Here is a 17,996-nt window from a genome sequence, read left to right as displayed (position 1 = left end):
GACCACCACATCAAAGGTGCCCCTCAGAACGGGACTTCGTCAGTTCCTTGGGCCTCAATCATGAGCAGGGCTGCCGGGCTGGAGACACACAGACCCCGACCTGACGTGTGGCCTCAGCATCCCGCCTCCCCTCCGCACCTGCGGCCCACGTCCCCGCGTTCCTCCTCCTCCTCCTTGGAAGAGCCTTTCTCCGCTCTCCAGCCTTGGGTCTCCGGTCACCCGCCCCCCCCCCCCGCCCGCGCCCCTGGCGGTTCCTCCCGGCCCCTCTCCTAGCCTGCCCCTCCCTTTCTGGCTCCCGCTCCCAGCCCCCAGCTCTCCGCGCGCCGCGCTCCCGGTTTCTCCTTCCCCGCCCGCGCTCGCTCGGGTGCGTCTTTGCCGCTGGCTCCTCGCTGCACCCTGAGTCCGCGCCGCGCCCGCCCGCGCGTGCGTGGGTGCGCGGCCCCTGCATCCCGCTTCCCTCGCGCCCGCCCGGCCCCGCCCTCCCCCCGCCGGTACCGCATTGCCGTACTGCAGGGGCGCAGTGCATTGCGCCCGCACCGTCAATAGGTGGACCCCCTCCTGGAGAGATAAAACCGCCGGCGCCGCCGCCGCCAGTCCCTCTGGCTGAGACCTCGGCTCCGGGTAAGGACGCTCGGGTCTGGGTGCCCGGCTTCGCCCCAGCTTTCCGCAGAGGGACCCCTCCCTGGGGACCGGTCCTGGGGCCGAGAGGGGCTGGCACCGCGTCCGGCGAGCTGCGCAGCTAGACTAGGGGATAACCACCCGCCGCAGCGGGATCCACACGGGTGGACCCCGAGGGCGGCCGGGCGGTGGGTCCCCGCGGCACTTGTTTACGCGGCGGCGGCCACCGTCTCCTGGGCCGCGCGCCGTGACCTTGGGGCCCTGAGCGGCCGAGACTAAGGTTCTTGGGGCTAGGGACTCTGCCGGCGCCGCGCGATGCGCCCGAACAGGGCGCGGGGGTGGCAAGACCTGGGGTCTCACAGCCCCACCCGGCGGAGTGCCAACCCTAGGCACCCGTGTTCCTGCCCTTTCCTCCTCTTGCCTCCGGTCCCCTTCCTGGGCTACCTGGGCTTCCCGGGTGAACTCGGGGACCTGTCTGGGGATGAGACCCAGCGCAGGGACCAGAAGGAAGTGGGGGAGGGTGGGGGGCCCTGGTGCCACTGTTGGGCTGAGGGCATCCCTGCAGCATTTGCTGAGCTTGGGGGGTGTCCTTTCTTTTCTCATCAGAGCAGCACCCCCCTCCTGCTGTGCCCCCTGTCCAGGTCTGGGGGAGGCCTGGGCTATTCTGGGCGCTACCTGGGCACCACATCTGTCTCCCAGTGCCAGCCTGCAGGCAGGGACAGAGAAAGATGGCGCCCTCCCTCCGAGGAGGGGAGTGTGGGTGCTGACCATCTCTCCCCCGTGGCAGCAGGTGGGGGTGGGGTGCAGTGTCCCTGGCTGGGGCTGGGGCAGGCAGCATCTAGGAGGACGGGAGGACAGGGCACTGGAGAGCCAGGCAGGGTGACTCATCACCAGCTCTGGGCTGCTCGTGGGGCGCCTCCAACCCGCTGTTTCTTGCTGTCAGATGGGGTTAACCCCTCGGTAATGCGCGCTGACACCCAGACATGTACAGCAAATTGGACCATTTTGGCTAATGTGTGGGGTGGGGGGAGCACATGGTCTGTGATCAACTGGGTCAGGCTGCGCTTGGGAGGCGGGGGTCTTGGCCTGGGCTTCAGGGCAAGGATTGAGGGTAGGGTGTGCTCACAACCTGTGCCAGTACACTGTCTCTGCTGGCTCCCTCTGCACCTCCCCATCACCTGCCCCCCTCACTGACCCCACAGAACCCCTGCTCAACACCCAATCGCCCTGAGCCAGAGCCCCAGTCGTGCCAGCCCCTCTCCCACTAGGGCAAAATGGGCAAGGAGAAGACGCACATCAACATCGTGGTCATTGGCCATGTGGACTCAGGCAAGTCCACCACAACAGGCCACCTCATCTACAAGTGCGGGGGCATTGACAAGAGGACCATTGAGAAGTTTGAGAAGGAGGCTGCTGAGGTGAGCTCTAGCCCCCCCCCCCGGCCCCCGCCACCCCATGGCTCCTGCGTGGCAGTTGAGCTTGGTTCCCTGACTCCTGGGTGTCTGGGTCAGTTTTCCTCCTTCAGAGCAATGGGCACACGTGTCTCTGGGGGCCATGTGGGATTTGACTGCAGTGTGGGGGTGAACGGGGTCAGCCTCTCTCAGAATGTGCTCGGTGGGGGTGGTACTGAGCTGCCAGGTTTGCCGCATGGCAAATGAGAAGTGTCATTTCCGCCCTGCAGGGTCCAGGACAGGGCTCTGTACTCTGCCACAGTGGGCCAGGGCTAGAGGGCCCCTGAGCCTTGTCCCCTCGTCCCCCAGGGGCAAGGCTGGGGCTGGAGGTGGTGCTGCCCTCGGTTGTCCCAGGATTGGGCAGGACTCAGGGCTGCTATTAATAGCTGATTGACGGGCAGTGTGCCTGCCAGCTCCATTTTATTGTGCTGGGCTGTGCAGTCTGCTTGTCCAGGGTGTTGCCCTGGGGTGGGGGTCCTGGTGGCCTCAGAGGATGGAAGGGGCCAACTGGTTGCCTTCTTTCTTTGTGGCTGAGGCCTGTGGGTGGGAAGTGGCCATAAATGGGGCCTGTTCTCTGCCACCATTCCCTCCCCCTGAGCTCTGGGAGAAACCCACTTGGGAGGGCCTGGGGGAGGGTCTGGAGAACCGGGAGGATGCTCACCTGGCACCCGGATGAGGGGCCGTGGGAGGGCCTGGGGAGCCTGCGAGGACCCTGGGAGGACCTGGGGCCCTGGAGAACTTGGGAGGGTGCTCAGCTGCACCCGGATGAGGGGCTGGGGCAGGGCTGGGGCAGGGGCAGCCAGTGTCCTGGGCTGAACCCTGCCTTAGTGGTGGTGGGGTACCCTGCGTCCTGTCACCCCAATATACATCACTCTACTTGGGATGGTGAGGGGAAGGGACCGAGGGGTGAAGGACCCTGGGTCAGGTCCCAGATGGGGCCTAGTCCTGTCTAGGGGAGCCCCTCCAGGCTAAACAGCCTCCCTGGAGGGCAGAAGCCTGTCCCTGTGAGGACTGGGCAGGGAGCCGGGCCCAGCTGGGTGACAACTGCACCTTGGCCCAGGTTGTGGGGTCCCCTAGCCCCCAGTCCCCAGGTGTTTGCAGAGAGTGGCCAGCCTTGCTCCTGGGGGAAGGCCCTGCTTCCTTTGCTCAGGGGGAGGGAGGCACCCCAGAGCCTCCGGGAGATTTCATCTGCCATAGAAAGAGCTGGAAAGACAAGCCTTCCTGGCAACACACGCGCGTGCGTGCACGTGCACACACACACACACACACACACACAGGGGTTTTCACACTGAGGTTTTCAAACCCAGTGGTGTTATTGGCCTCTGACTTTGAAGGGGTGGGTCCCCCAGCTTCAGATGCAGGGGTGCTCTTTGCTGAGGAGGGGGTTCATTGCGGCTGGCAGGTTCCAGGCCCTTGCGCCACCTGCTGGTGGACACTGGCGATTGTGGCCATTTGGGAAGCCGTGAGAGAAGGGCCCTGGGAGGCATTGTGTGGACACTTGGCAGGGCAAGGTAGGGTGTGGGTGTCACCAGAGAGAGGGGGCCAGAGTCCCAGGGCCCAATGGGGAGCCAGGGGCAAGAGCCCACTCCTGCTTCTCAATGCTGCTCCCAGGACCCAGGGCAGCCCTGGCCAGGGACCGTGACCACTGAGTCTTGGGCCCTGTCCTGAGCTGTGTGCCTGCCCTCCAGATGGGCAAGGGCTCCTTCAAGTATGCCTGGGTGCTGGACAAGTTGAAGGCAGAACGGGAGCGCGGCATCACCATCGACATCTCGCTCTGGAAGTTTGAGACCACTAAATACTACATCACCATCATCGACGCCCCGGGCCATCGCGACTTCATCAAAAACATGATCACTGGCACCTCCCAGGTTGGTGGGGCGAGGGAAACTGGGGACATGGGGGCATGGAGTGGACTCTTGTCACCACTTGCCCCACCTGGCACGGAGTCCCCAAGAACTGAGTCAGTACTCTGCACTTAGCTAGGTGGGTGCCTGCAAGGATCCCAGCCAGAGGGGACAGCTGGTGTGCCCTTCATAGACATGCAGATGTAGAGGCCAGGATGGGGACAGCTAGAGGTGGGCAGCACTGCACATGATTAGAGTGGACAACCGGACATTCCTGGTGTATTCACACAGACAGGTGGGGGGAACAGGACCGGAGGCTGAGTGACTTGTCAGGGGACACACAGCCTGCTGGTGGTGGAGCCAGTGCCCAAACCTGTGTCTGCTTGACTTGGCCTGATGTGAGACCCCCCCAGGTTCCTCCCCCAGGACCTGCTCAGGCCCATCCCAGTTAGGGCAGGGCCAGAGGCTCACTATCCCCACCTGCTGGGCAGGCGGACTGCGCGGTGCTGATCGTGGCTGCAGGTGTGGGCGAATTTGAGGCGGGCATCTCCAAGAACGGGCAGACCCGAGAGCACGCGCTGCTGGCCTACACCCTGGGGGTGAAGCAGCTCATTGTGGGCGTCAACAAGATGGACTCCACGGAGCCCGCCTATAGCGAGAAGCGCTACGACGAGATTGTTAAGGAGGTCAGCGCCTACATCAAGAAGATCGGCTACAACCCAGCCACGGTGCCCTTCGTACCCATCTCTGGCTGGCATGGAGACAACATGCTGGAGCCTTCACCCAACGTGAGTGCCATCTGGCTGTCCTGCCCAGAGCCCAGAGCCACACTGGGCCAGGTAGATGAGGGCAGAGCAGGGACATCAGAGGGCCGGTCCCCAGCTTCCCTCAGCTCAGCTTGCTTTCCCTGAGCACTGGAAGGGTGGACACCAGCCTCCTGGGGAGGTCATGGCCTGTTCTCAGGGTCCAGGGTTCTGTCTCTCCTGTTCAACCTCCCCATGAGTCCATCAGAGGCAGCTGAGGTTCCTTCTCTGGCTAGGGAAGGACCCCCAAGCCAATCCTGCAGGGGCAGTGGCTCATGGGTCTGGTGTCCAGGATCCCATCACAGGGGGATTAATTTCCATGTCCCCCCTGGAACACTTTCCTGGCCCTGCACAACTTGCAGGGTCAGCAGGGATGCAGAACCCCCCTGGGGTCTGGAGTGAGGCTGGGCTTTTGGCAGTGTGCTTATTCCTGGGCTGGTGGGGAAGGCCGAATGCTGGCTCTTGACTGGTCATCTGGGAAGCTGAGGCCCAGGGCCTCAGCCTCGTCAGAGACAGTTTTGGAACCTGGGATTGTACTCCTAGGACTCTGTCCAGCCAGAGGAGATCCCTGTCCTAAAAGGGCAGCCACTTGGTTCTGGCCAGCTCTGTAGCCACCTCAATTGAGAGCGTTAGTGTAGAGCTAGACCTGGGGGGACAGCGAGGTTGTCTTGGACCAGCTGTGTGGAGCGCAGAGCCCATGGTCCAGGAACGCAGCTGGGCAGGGAGGGGCTGCTCCCCACCTCTCTTTCCAGGCTGAGCACCATACCCATGGGTGGGTTCCCTGTGGCATTGGTGATGGGTGAGTGACCTGTCCAAGGACTCTGTCCTGCACTGCCCACAGGCCTGAGGTGTCATAGGATCTAAGGAGGCCAGAAGAGGCTCTGTGGTAGGGAGGGCTCTCGGCCTACCTCTGGAGAGGCCCCTGAGCTTGGAGATAACATGGTGACCAGCAGAGCTTCTGGGGCTGGGGCCAAGTCTGGACTCTGTCCCTGGCCTGGCCAACATGGGAGGTCAGGCTGGGGTCTGTTCAGTGTCAGGAGCATTGCCACCGAGTCTGGGCCATTAAGGGGGCTTTTCTCAGTGCTCCTCCCGCTTTCCTAAGAGAAGTTTTTCCAGAGTCTCTGTGGGTTGGGAATGTGGGCTGGGGGTTGGGGGAGATGAGGACAAGGAGATCAGCACCTGGAGGGGCACAGAGCAGTTTAGTGGCAAGAGTCAGGTACCAGCTGCCTCGGGGAGGGCCACTCCCCAGGCAGAAGCCACTTTTAGTTCTGGGGCCCTGGGGGCCAAGGGCCTGTGGTCTGCAAGTGATTGGAGTGAATGGAGCCTCCTTGCCCCCGCCCAGATGCCGTGGTTCAAGGGCTGGAAAGTGGAGCGCAAGGAGGGGAACGCAAGCGGCGTGTCCCTGCTCGAGGCCCTGGACACCATCCTGCCCCCCACACGCCCCACGGACAAGCCCCTGCGCCTGCCTCTGCAGGACGTGTACAAGATTGGCGGTGAGTGAGGCTGCTGGGCTGCCCCACAGCTCCCCTGCAGGCCTCGTCACTCCTGCCCGCCAGACCAGGGCCCCAGCTGTCCCACTCCTCTCCCACAGTGCATTCTGGGGGACTGTCCATCCCCTCCGTCCGCCCTCTGTGTACTCACTGTCCTGTGTACTTGTCGAGGCATCCTCTCCTCCCACACACCCCACCCAGACACCCATCTGCCCAGCGCTTGCCAGGGTCTCCCTCCCTCCAGGGAAGTGCTCAGCACTGTGCCAGGAGCTGGTAGCATAAGTAGGAACACAGAGGTGACCCCCTCTTCACCCAGGATGACTGTCTCATGGGACACAGTCCTCCTCTAGGATTGAGAAACACAGGCCACGGAGTGCAATGGAAAACAGGGTGCACACCTGCAGTCCTGCCTCTCGGGAGGTCGAGGCAAGAGGATCGAGGGCTCCAGGCCAGCCTGGGCAACTCAGCCTAACCTTGAGACCCTGTCTCAAAACTAAAACCAAAAAGCCTGGGATGTGGCTCTTGCCCAGCATCCATGAGGCTCTGGGTTCCATCCCAGCCCTGCAAAAGCAAACCAGCAAACAAAAAGACGAGAGCCCCAGAAGGGAGAATGGCGGGTCCTCCTGGCTAGGGCCTGTGGCCGAGGTGGTGTGGGTGCCACCTCTTCACACAGAGGGAAGCCACCAGCCTCAGGCCCCACCATATGGAGGCCACAGAGCCTCTGTCCATCACAGCCCAGGGAGGGTGGAGAGTCTCCAGCCCTGGAGAAGACAAGAAAGTCTCAGCAGCCATGCAGGTGTTAGCGGCCTGTGAGAAATGCTGGGGTACAGATGCCCCTTAGTGACAGAGACCAGCAGCAGCACAGTGGAGCCCACGCAGGGCCATGGGTCGATGGTTAGAGCAGTCCCAGAGCTGGTCCATGCCTTGCTCTGGTGCTGTAATCTGGGGCCACAAGGAGGGGTCCTCAGAAAGAGGAGGCTCCTGTGTTGCCGCCGAAGGAATCCCTTCCTTTCCTCCTCTTTGCCCCTCCCTGTCTTTGAGTCCTTGGGACCTTTTTCTCCAGTCTCGCGTTTCCCTAATGGGCTCAGGCAGCCGCTGCTTCTGCTGAACATCAGTGTTAGCCTTGCCTTGGGTCTGCTCCCCAGATCCCTCCACATGGCCCGAGCACGCAGCCCAAGCTGTGACTCCAGGGTCTCTGCCCACAAGTCTCACCTTCCCAACTCCTCCCTGCTGCCCCTCACAGCCCCCTCCTCTTGGCCCAGGCATTGGCACTGTGCCCGTGGGCCGAGTGGAGACGGGCATCCTTCGGCCGGGCATGGTGGTGACCTTCGCACCAGTGAACATCACCACGGAGGTGAAGTCGGTGGAGATGCACCATGAGGCGCTTAGCGAGGCCCTGCCTGGTGACAATGTCGGCTTCAATGTGAAGAATGTGTCTGTCAAGGACATCCGCCGTGGCAATGTGTGCGGGGACAGCAAGTCTGACCCCCCTCAGGAGGCTGCACAGTTCACCTCTCAGGTCAGCAGCTTTGCTGGGGTCTGGGGCCAGCAGCAGGGCTGACCTGGGGGAGGTGGCTGGCAGCACTCAACCTGAGGCCTGGGAGAAGACAGCCCCTCCTTCAGCTGCAGGCCACCCAGGCCGGACTCCTGTCACTCAGTGCAGTCCTCATCTGCTGGCCACAGCAGCTGGGAGGTCCAGCCAGTGAGACACTTTTATCAACTCACTGCCGCCAATGTCCCCATAACGCTCCGTTCTCCACAGTGTCCTGGCATTCTTTGACGGCCTCTTCATGTGGGTCACCTTTACTAGGAGTAGTGGAAACACAGTAGTCAGGGCCAATTTTGCCACGACGTCCAGGCTGTGGCTGGGGTTCGCAGCATTGGTGTTGGCTGGCCCCTCCAAAAATCTAGTCATCAGTTCACTTCAGGGTTTGCCCCTGTTCAGTGAGGATGCTGGTGTCCAGGTCTGGAAGTGGGAGTCCTGTGCCATGGGCTTCCTTCACGGTTAGCAACCCTGGCCTAGAACCTGGGACATGGGCTCTGTGATGGAGCCCCCACCCAGCGCTGCCCTCCCCAGTGGTCCCTGGGAGCCAGGCTCCAGACATGCTTCATGCTGGTTGCAACTTTGCCTCAGGTCATCATCCTGAACCATCCAGGGCAGATCAGCGCCGGCTACTCGCCGGTCATTGACTGCCACACAGCGCATATCGCCTGCAAGTTTGCCGAGCTGAAGGAAAAGATTGACCGTCGTTCTGGCAAAAAGCTGGAGGACAATCCCAAGTCCCTCAAGTCCGGCGATGCAGCCATTGTGGAGATGGTGCCTGGGAAGCCCATGTGTGTGGAGAGCTTCTCGCAGTACCCACCTCTAGGTGAGAAGGATGTTTGAGGAAGGTGCAGCCATCAGGTGACCCCTATCCCCACTGAGGGCAGAGGACGGCTGGGGTGGGGTACAGTGGGCCTACTTCTTTACCAGAGTCCTTTGCTGAGGTTAAGCGGGTCTCTGTGTCACCAGGCAGGCCTGATGGTAATTCTGATGAAGGCAGCTTGCCCGAGGCCCACAGTCCGACTTAGTGACCGCAAAACAGTGTGACCTGGCCGTCCCCAGGGCCAGCGGCCCTAGGCAGGGATGCCAGGCTGAGGCCGCTCGTTTACTAAGAGGCTGCGGTCCTCGCTCCGACGGGGCCTCGCGCGCCCAGTGCGCCTGCGCGCTGCATCCCAGCCTGGGGCGGAGCCGCCGCTCACGCGCTCCTTTCCGCAGGCCGCTTCGCGGTGCGCGACATGCGGCAGACGGTGGCCGTGGGCGTCATCAAGAACGTGGAGAAGAAGAGCGGCGGCGCCGGCAAGGTCACCAAGTCGGCGCAGAAGGCGCAGAAGGCGGGCAAGTGAAGCGCGGGCGCCCGCGGCGCGGCCCTCCCCGGCGGCGCCGCGCCCCGCCCCCGGCCCCGGCCCCGCCCCCGGCGCGGGCCCGCCGCCCCGCCCCCCCGCCAGGCGCACGTCTGCACCTCCGCTTGTCAGAGGCTCTGCGTCAGCGACTGGATGCTCGCCATCAAGGTCCAGTGGAAGTTCTTCAAGAGGAAAGGCCCCCGGCTTCCTCCAGCGTCGCCGCGCTCAGTGCCCGTTCCCCAATAAACGGAGCGACCCGAGCCGTGTGCGCCTGCTGCTGGGGCCCTGCGCTCGCCGTCGCGCCCGGTCGTCCTGCCGGCCCCCTCCCCCGCCGCCAGGTGACCTGGCCAGCTGTCCTGAGCTATGCAGGGTGGCTGGTGGGGCCTGGCCGCGGCGGGCAGCTGGCCTGGGTAGTCCAGGGTTTGGAGGTTGCTCACCATACAGGGCCTCAGTGCTTGGGGTCTGAGGATGGATGAGAGCGAGACTCCGTCACTCTAGTCCAGGGCTCCCCTTCCTCCTGGCACCCACGGCTGGAGCCAGCGCCATGTCCATGCTGTCTCTGGGACTGGGAGTGCAGGAACTGCCCTGGCAGCCAGGAAGACAGTGACCTGTCAGTGGGATTAGGGGCTTTGAGTCCTCACCAGTGTCCCTGCTCCATCTGAGCAAAATGTGCCCTGACTTTGGTCAGCAAGGACAGGGAAGTGGCAGGACAGCTTTGTCCATCCATCCCTGATCCAGGACCTGTTTTGACAGTGTGGATGGACACCAGATGGGGAGTGAGCAGATTCCTTTAGCTGGGCTCATAGTGCCCAGGGCTGGAGTCTCCCCAGGGTCCCAGGCTGTCCTGCTCACGGTAGTCCTGAACTGTGCGGGTTTCCTGAGGGTGAGTGGGCAGGCCACCCCTAAGGACCCAGAGTTTTAGTCTCCCAGGGCCACTGTGCAAATGACTGGTCACATGGTGTGCCTCCTGGAGGTCAGCCAGAGGCAGCACTGGGGAGCAGAGGTGTGGCCCGTGGCTGTGCCCCTTGCCCCTCGCCTCTCCCAGCTTCCATGGCTGCAGTCACACCTGGTTATGGCTGAGTCACTGTCTCTGGGGTCATGTGAATTCCTCTGTTGGTGTCAAGTCTCCTCATAAGGGACCTATGACTGCACTTGGGGCACCCCTGGACAACCCAGGCTGACCTCCCATCCCCAGATCCTCACCTGAATCACATTTGCAAAGTTCTTTTTTGCACAGTTGTGATCACCAGGTCCCAGAGTCAGGTCCATGGTACCTTGGGCAGGGGTGGAAACGGCTCAAGAGAGGAACAGCCCAGTGGACGGTGAGGAGCCCAGTCCAGGGGCACCCTCCATGGGTGAGCCCCTCAACACCTGATGGAGGAAGAGCAAGAGGATGACCCAGAAGCTAGGCAGCAGTGTGATTTGGGAGCCAGGTCCCCAGGACTGTGCTGGCCACCTCCGAGGGAAAGGGCCAGGCTAGTGGGTACAGGATGCTCAGTCAAAGCTGAACTGCAGATGAGCCCCAAATCATTTTTTAGTAGAGTCTTTGGGGCCTATTTAAACTAAAAGGTTTTTGTTGTGTATCAGAAATTCTTATTTGGCCGAGTGTCCTGTATTTTTTCTGGGGACCCTACTCAAGGACCCCAGGGGTTTTCCAAGGAACCCCAACCTATCTTGGGGCTTTCCTGGACCACCACTGTTGGTGGGTGGGACTGAGTGTGACCCCGCAGAGCCTGTTGGCCCCAGAAGTTGTCCTTACACACTTTACACACTTGGCCCTGTGAGAACTGGGGTGCCCCTGGGGAAACTTGTCGGCCTGATGACAGCCAGAATGAGGGTGAGAAAGAGCCCCTGCCTGGAGGTGAAGGAAGCCCCTAGGTAGAGACCCTGAGGGGCTGTGAGGTCCCCTCATCCTCCTGTTCCTGGTTGTTGTTGCAAATTCATGTCCTCTGGGAACCCTTCTCACTCAGATGCTATAGGTCAGCCAGGGTTATGTCCTCTGCCCTGTTATGTCCATTCTGCTGGCCAGCAGGCTGGGCTGGGGCTGCATTGTCCCCCACCAGGAATGCTGGGCATATTCTTTGGGTGGGGAAGGGCATACCCTGATGGTCCAGAAGGCCTGAGGACAGAGGTGGGGACACATCTCATTATTCCCATCAGAGTTCTTGAGAGGGATCATCTTGGCTGGGGTGGGGTCTCTGGGGGGGGGTCTCTAAGCCCTGGGCCCCCTTTTGGGGTGGGTGATGGAGGCAGACCCAGGAAGGGCCTAGAAGGCTCTGGGCCTTTCTGCAGTCCTGGTGCCAGGTCAGAAGGGACCTCCGAGGTGGGGGTGGGCAGAGCTGAAGGAAACAGAAGTCTGGGCTGAGCTCCTGGCATCTCTCAGGTGCCAAGCCCATTATCAACTCTGTGGAGGGCAGGGACTTGGCCTGCACTGGGCAGGAGCCCTGGCCTCTGGGGAGTTGCTGGAACTGCCACACTTCAGCAGAAGTACTTCTGAGAGGGCAGGGGACACTGGCCACATATCAGGTCTGAGAGGCAAGATGGCTGAGATGTGCTTGCTGGTTACAGGGAAGGCATGGTGCTGGCATGAAGTGACCACACAGTGACCAGCATCCTTCTGATGCCTCTGCTGCTGCCTAAGCTGGGGATGAGATGGAGGCAAATTGGGGTGGGACCTAGGAGACAGGCACCTCATTGAGCCAGTGGGGGGGAGCAGGGAGAGGAGAGAGCCCACAGGGGCTCAGACGGCCCCCTAGACATCATTTTGGGGAGCCCAATGGGCAGCCAGGTAGGTGGTGGTGAGGTGAGGCAGGTCACCAGAGCTCAGTGCCCTGGGTTGAGTTTGGCTGAGGGACCCCCAAGCCAGAGGAGGCCCAGCTGGCAGCCACTGGGGTCCTGCCTCAAATCTAAGGCAGCTGACCTCAGAGTAGCACCTAAGGTCAGGGATTGGGGTGGAACAGAGGCCAGAGGGGCTCCACCTTGTGCTAGGTTAGTGGAGACAAGGACTTACTCCGGCCACCTGCACTTTGGACACTTCTGAAAACCCGCACAGTGGTGGCCAGCAGTCCTGCAGGATCTGTCTCCTGGCCTGTCCCCTGGGGGCTTCCAGCTGCCTTCTGGAATCTGGGCAGGAGAGGCCTCCCTGTCCTCCCCAGGCTCCTGGGGTACCCCTGGCAGTGACAGTGCTGTGCCCAAACACAGCTTCTGGGCCCCCTCCAGGGGGCTGAGCCTCATGGCCGCTGTGACCCAGCCTTGGGACCTGGGCTTCTCATGTGCTGAGACTATGGGAATGACTGTCCTCCCGACGGTTGTGTCCCTGGCCTTGTAGTGGCTCTCGGAGAGGGACTATAGGCATGTAGGATTAGCGCCTGACCCACGTGTGTTGTGTGGACCTGGGTGTCTGTGTGAGAGTGGCCAGGTGAAGAGCAGTGCACACCTGTGAGGACTGGGGGGCTAGGGGAGTACTGGGGGGGTGTCTCAGAGCCCTTGGAAGCCAGGACAGGGCCTCTGTGCACATGTGTATATGCATGCGTGTGTGTCCCTGTGCACATGTGTCTCTGTGTGCTCTAGCTCTGCTGAAGTCAGACTGAGTCGCTGGGTGGCTGGACCTGGGCAGCACTGGGCAGTTCCTATCCTGTAGCCATGCAGGGAGAACTAGCAGGGTAGTGGGTGGGACTGGTAGGCACACGAGCCTCAAAGCTGCTCCCAACTCTGGTGGTTGGGTGTCCTCTTGTGAGATGGTCAGTGAGGGACCAGGACTGGTTCCTGAGAGCTGTGAGGTGTTGCTCACTTCTGGCTTCATTTGCCAGTCCTGCCCTCTGGCTCTGGGGGTCAGGTGGGGAGGAGAAAGGAGAGGGCCATGGTATCAGTGAGGCCAGATGTGGCATGTGACTGACAGCCACTGGTGTGGAGTCAGCCAGTGTGGCAGCTCAGCATCCCTGCTTGGGCCAGGGTTGGCCCATGGGGACCCTAAGGCATGGAAAGCAGAAGGAAATGAGAGAGGGTCACTTTCTCCTTGTCCCCTGTGCACTGCCCCCCAAGTCGAGCAGCAGGAGGAAGGAGAAAGAAGGAACCCTTGGCTCCTGGCTGCAGTTATGGAGAAGCTGACATGGTGCCAGGAGTCGGGCTCCTCTCCCCGCTCTGGGCCCTGGACTCAGCTCACTGGTACTGAGGACTGAGGAGGGCAGCAGCTCCCAAGGTCTGCATCTCCGACAGGGTACGGGCTGCAGCCAGAACTGGGGTGCAGTGGGGCAGAGCTCTGGGGATGGAGGTAGAGGGGCCGGTGGGTCAGGGAGCAGCCTTGGGCTGGGCTTGTGCCAACTTTGAATCCTTGTCCAAGGATTCCTGTCCCAGATGCCCCCCGCCCCCGGCTCTGGTTGAGGTTCACCGCCACCTGCTTTTGGAAGTTGGGCCAAGCCAGTCAGCTGGGTTCAGGGTTCAGTGTCTAGAAGGTGGGGGTGCTGCATGTAGCACAGGAGGGAGTCTAGAAGGTGGGGGTGGTGTGCATGGCCCTGGGTGGGGCTGTGAAGTTTCTCTTCCATCTCCTGGTCCTGAGTACACCTTTTACTCTTGGGGCTGAGGAAAGGCCGAATGGGGTTCCACAGGCCTTCAGGGCTGGGCCCTGGGTTTGGTGGCTCTCTCCTGTGGCCCTGCCACTAGGGTGCCTCCACCTGACACCATGGCTGCCCTGGGACCTCTTGCCTCTCCTCTTTGCCCCGTGTGTCCCCCAAAGCCCAGGGTCTGCATTTCGAGGAGGAGGCAGGTGGAGCACGGTGGCGGTGGCAGTGGGTTCGTTCATTTTTACTTCCAGGCTTATGTGATGCCTCTTCCTGCAAGGCCCGCTCTAGTGCTGCATGAGCCCTGCCCCACGCCTCCGTCACAGGGATTCATTTCTCAGGTAGAGGAACTGAGGTACAGAGAAATCCGCCTCAGCCAAGGTCACGTGTGGATTAAACTCAACATTATGAAACACAGGAACAGCTCCACTGCCCTGAGGTGGCCTGAGGCAGCACCCCCACGAGGCCAACAACTCGGGAGCCACACTCTCTAGGTTGACCTCTCACTCAGCCCTCTTCACACTGGTGGCAGATGCCTGCCTGCCCTGCGCCCCTCCTGGGCACCTTACCCGTCTGCCTCCAGCTTCTTTCCCATGAAGACTCCTACCCCTTGGCTTGGGTGTTCTCAGGAGTTATGGGAGGAAATCTGTTTACTTATGCCATTTACTTCTAAGCTGTGAATGCTACGACAGGTGTGTGCATCTTAAGAAAGGGCATGGTTAGCTTACACATCTTGACATCTCAGCTGGATAACTCTGTAGGTGGGGAGGGCGTCCTGTCACGCAGGATGTTGAGCAGCACCCCGTCCGCTACCCACTGGATGCCCACAGGACCTACCCCCCAAGTCTTGACAACCAAGTATATTTCTAGCCATTGCCAGATGTCCCCTGGAGTAGAACTGGCCTGGTAGGGACGACTAGCCTACATGGACATCATCTCCAGGGGGTCGGCAGCAGGAGTGATCAGGTGGAGACTAGTAGGGGTCGAGGCAGGCCATCGGGCATAGGGATAGGCACAGTTCTCTCTTCGAGTGGGACCTTGGGAAGGCCTAAGAGGAGGAGGGTGTGTGGCTGCAGGGAGGGAGGTCTGCTGTGTCCTGCTTCCTGCTGCTGAGAGCTGGGTGTGGCTGGGCTACTTCCCCAGCTGGTCCAGGAGGCATAGGTGAATCTGCTGCTCAGAGGGGTACCGTGAGGTTCCCTCAGAGGTGCCGAGGAGGAACACTGGGATGCATCCCCCCAGTTCTGGAGGCACAAGTCTGAGGGCGAGGTCCCGAGGCTGGATGGGGTGAGGTTGGCCTCCAGGCTTGCCAACCCTTCTTGTGGCCTTGAGTGGCAGACAGCAGAGAGAGAGGGCGCAGACCCCTTCCTGGGGCTCTACCTCATGAGCCACTCCCCCACAGGGGCCCACCTCCTGCCATCACTTGGGTCAGGACTTCAACAGATGACACATGGAGTCCAGTGCAGGATCTGGACAGTGACCCAGACCAGCCCGTGGCATCTGCCCCCAGGCTGTACTTTGTGACTTGGAAGACAAGCTGCTGGAGGCTGGAACGGAATCCTGGAGTTGGCTGGGGAAGCTGCCAGCAAGGCCCTGGGCTCCTGACGTGTCCCTGTCTTGCTGGTCAGCCTATCTGAATTATTTGCCTGTTGTAGCATGTGGTGACCTTGTCCAGGGTGAGGGCCTGGGTGGGGCAGGAACTCTGACAGCCCCTGGGCCCTGCCTCAGGCTGGCTGGCTTTCTGCCCAAGGCCTGCAGGACGTTTGGCCAAGCAAGGAGCTCCAGTGAGCTGGGCGGGCAGCCAGGGCATAGGTGCCCACAGCCTGTGCGTGGGCAGGCAGCTGACCACTCTTCCAGCAGGAGACTGTCTCCACGGCCCTGAGTTCTAGCTGCCCACATCCTCCCAGGGTCTACCCAGCAGCCCCTGAGCCACACCAGTGCTGGGCCTCTCATCATCCGTGGTGACAGAGGCTCTGGGTGACATCGGCCCAGGTCAAAGTGGCAGTTCATGTGAGTTGCCTGCTGAGCCCCTCTTGTGGGCTGGGCTGCACTTCAAGGGCTCCTCTGTGGCGGAGGCTAGCTCTACACAACCACATACCCGGAACATGGAGCTGGGTGGGGGGTGCCCACACTGTCCACCCCAGACCAGGAGAGGCAGCAGCATTCTGGGCAGAGGGATGCGTCCATGAAAGCTTGCCCCCTGGCGAGAGGGGCACCAGGTGAGTGGGAGCCAGGGCCAGAGGTCGGAAGGCTCCAGAGCCGTGCGGGTTGCATCTTGCAGGCAAGTGGCTGGGGTCTGGAAAGCGATCAGGTAGTGTCAGAGTGCCAGGGAACTGCACAAGGGTCTGGGTCACACCTGCAGAGCCACAGGCCTCTGTGTCCTCACATTTTATCTGCAGCAAAACGGGGACAGTTTTACAGCTGCTTCTGTCTGGAGGTGAGGGAAAGGCAGGCACATGGGTGCCAGGTGCGAAACTCTGGATCACCACCAACAAGATGGGTTTCAGGATGAGGGCCACTGTGGGGAGACACAGGACACTCCCAGGACACTCCCAGGGCCATCCTAACCCTATGCCGTCTCCAGCTGCCACCGACAATAGGTCTCTGACAGTCAGGTATTGGCAGGTCCATTCCCTTGCTCTACCACATTAGCTGGTTTGCCGGGGGCTGCGGAGCTTGTTTAGAGCTCTAGTCCTTTTAAAAAAACTATAAATTAAATTTCTATTGATTTTAGTCAATAAGCATTAGTGTGAGATGTTTACCCCCCCCCCCCCGCCCGTCCCCAGACACACAGCCCTTCCTCCTCCTGGGAGGAAAACTCTTGTCCGGATGGGGAGCTGGCCCTCTCTGCCCAGGAGGGCACTTCCTGTGGTCCAAGCTGTAGGACTGCAACAATAGCAGCCCTGGCCAGGCTCAGCCGTGAGAACCTGTCCCTTCAGAGTGAGTCTTGTTTCTGGGCTGGTGAGTCTGCTCCAGCTGCTCCTCTGACACGCAGGGCCGTGGCTCTCCTTTTCTTCTGGGAGGAGACGGAGTGGGGACTGAAGTGAAGAGGGAAACTACTTCTCAGTGTTGAGTGTGCTGTTGTCTGTGCAGGTCACTGGCCCACAGGATCAGGTGGCCGGACACCTGGTGTGGCTGCCATCCCTGTGACAGTGAGGGCTTCCTGGTGGGGTGGTGCTCAGGCACTTTCTCCTGCACACAGTCTATGGAAACTCCCTGGGTTCTCTCCCTTGCTGTGCTGCAGCTAGGCTACTGGGAGAGCTGACCCACCGACTTCCTCTGTGCTCCGTGTCTGCCAGGCCAGAGTCCTGACTTCCAGGGTTGCATATCAGCCTGAGCAGCAGCAGAGCAGTGGGTTTGGGGGAGGTAGCAGGCCTGCCCCTACCTGCACCATGAGGAGAGGGAGGCTCACCACGCAGCCTCTCCAAGGAGGAATGATCCAGATGCGCTTCAGTTTGACTTCCACCATAAGCAGCCACAGTATCAACCCATCACAGGTCCCTGTCTGTGCCAGGCTGTGGGGGACACTGGGCAAGACAGGCACAAGCCAGGGATAGCTCGGCTGGGTGGCAGGTGGTCATAGCCTCTACTGGTACATTTTATGATGGGGAAAGAATGTACAGGAAGGATCCATGGCAGCAGCCACGTCCATGGTCCACCTTCTCTGGCTGCTGAGGGCAGTTCAGTGAGGTGAGGACAGGAGGAGGCCCACCGCTGCCTGCCCAGAGGCATGGGCTGGGCTGGAAGGTTCTGGGAGACTGGGCAGCATCCGAGGTGCTGAAAGGACAGCGCCTGGCCTGTCTGCAGGGCCTCCGCCTGCTGCTGGCAAGCGCTCTCCCCCAGCGGGAGTGGGGCGTCCTGAATTGGAATCTCTGAACTCTTCTGCTCTGGAATTCTGTCGATGCAGTCTTGGCAAAGATGGCTTCAGCCTGAAAGCTTTTCCCATCTTTTTTTTTTTTAATTTAAGTTTCATCATAAGACAAAACATCTTATTATTATTATTTTAAAAAATCTGTGTTTTATTTTTATGTGGTGCTGAGGATAAAATCCAGTGCCTCACACGTGCCAGGCATAACCCAGCCCCCCATCTATTTTTGAATGAAGTGGAATTCCTGTTGCATGCATGAAATTTTCCCTAACTGGGAGCTTCTGTGACCCTGTTCGCTGGGTACAGGTTGGGGGGCATGGTGGTGGGCACTGTCAAGAATGTAAGGCACAGCATTGAAGACATAAATGATCAATGAGCCAGTGTGTTGAAGGACACCCTAAATGGAGGAGACAAAGGATTCCAAGTCTTGCTACAGGGTTCACTTTCTGGAACCTTCTGAGATGCAGCAAAGCTGTTGGAGCAGAC

The 17,996-nt window shown here is 60.8% G+C and overlaps 1 protein-coding gene across 2 annotated transcripts; it reads left to right on the top strand.

The window, feature by feature from the left end:
• Window positions 1–393: 393 nt before the first annotated feature.
• Eef1a2 (eukaryotic translation elongation factor 1 alpha 2) lies at window positions 394–9,349 on the top strand. 2 transcript variants are annotated; one of them, XM_078052186.1, is made up of 8 exons: window positions 394–621; window positions 1,821–2,036; window positions 3,758–3,937; window positions 4,405–4,701; window positions 6,059–6,209; window positions 7,469–7,725; window positions 8,341–8,575; window positions 8,965–9,349. In XM_078052186.1, exons 2-8 carry the CDS (start codon window positions 1,893–1,895, stop codon window positions 9,090–9,092), a joined length of 1,392 nt encoding a protein of 463 aa, XP_077908312.1. In that variant the 5' UTR covers window positions 394–621; window positions 1,821–1,892; the 3' UTR covers window positions 9,093–9,349. The 2 variants fall into 2 exon arrangements, with proteins under 2 accessions (XP_077908312.1, XP_077908314.1); XM_078052188.1 differs by having other exon boundaries at window positions 463–621; window positions 1,887–2,036.
• The last annotated feature ends 8,647 nt before the right edge of the window (window positions 9,350–17,996 follow it).

This window comes from Ictidomys tridecemlineatus, chromosome 5 (assembly GCF_052094955.1).
Source record: "Ictidomys tridecemlineatus isolate mIctTri1 chromosome 5, mIctTri1.hap1, whole genome shotgun sequence".
Lineage (NCBI taxonomy): Eukaryota > Metazoa > Chordata > Mammalia > Rodentia > Sciuridae > Ictidomys > Ictidomys tridecemlineatus.
This window is presented reverse-complemented; position numbering and strand designations above follow the sequence as displayed.

Excerpts from the sequence above, each read along its gene's own strand:
- Eef1a2 (XM_078052186.1), top strand. The coding sequence starts at position 1,893 with ATGGGCAAGGAGAAGACGCACATCAACATCGTGGTCATTGGCCATGTG. Across the intron at positions 4,702-6,058 it reads TGCTGGAGCCTTCACCCAAC|ATGCCGTGGTTCAAGGGCTG; the intron begins GTGAGTGCCATC and ends GCCCCCGCCCAG. Across the intron at positions 7,726-8,340 it reads CTGCACAGTTCACCTCTCAG|GTCATCATCCTGAACCATCC; the intron begins GTCAGCAGCTTT and ends ACTTTGCCTCAG.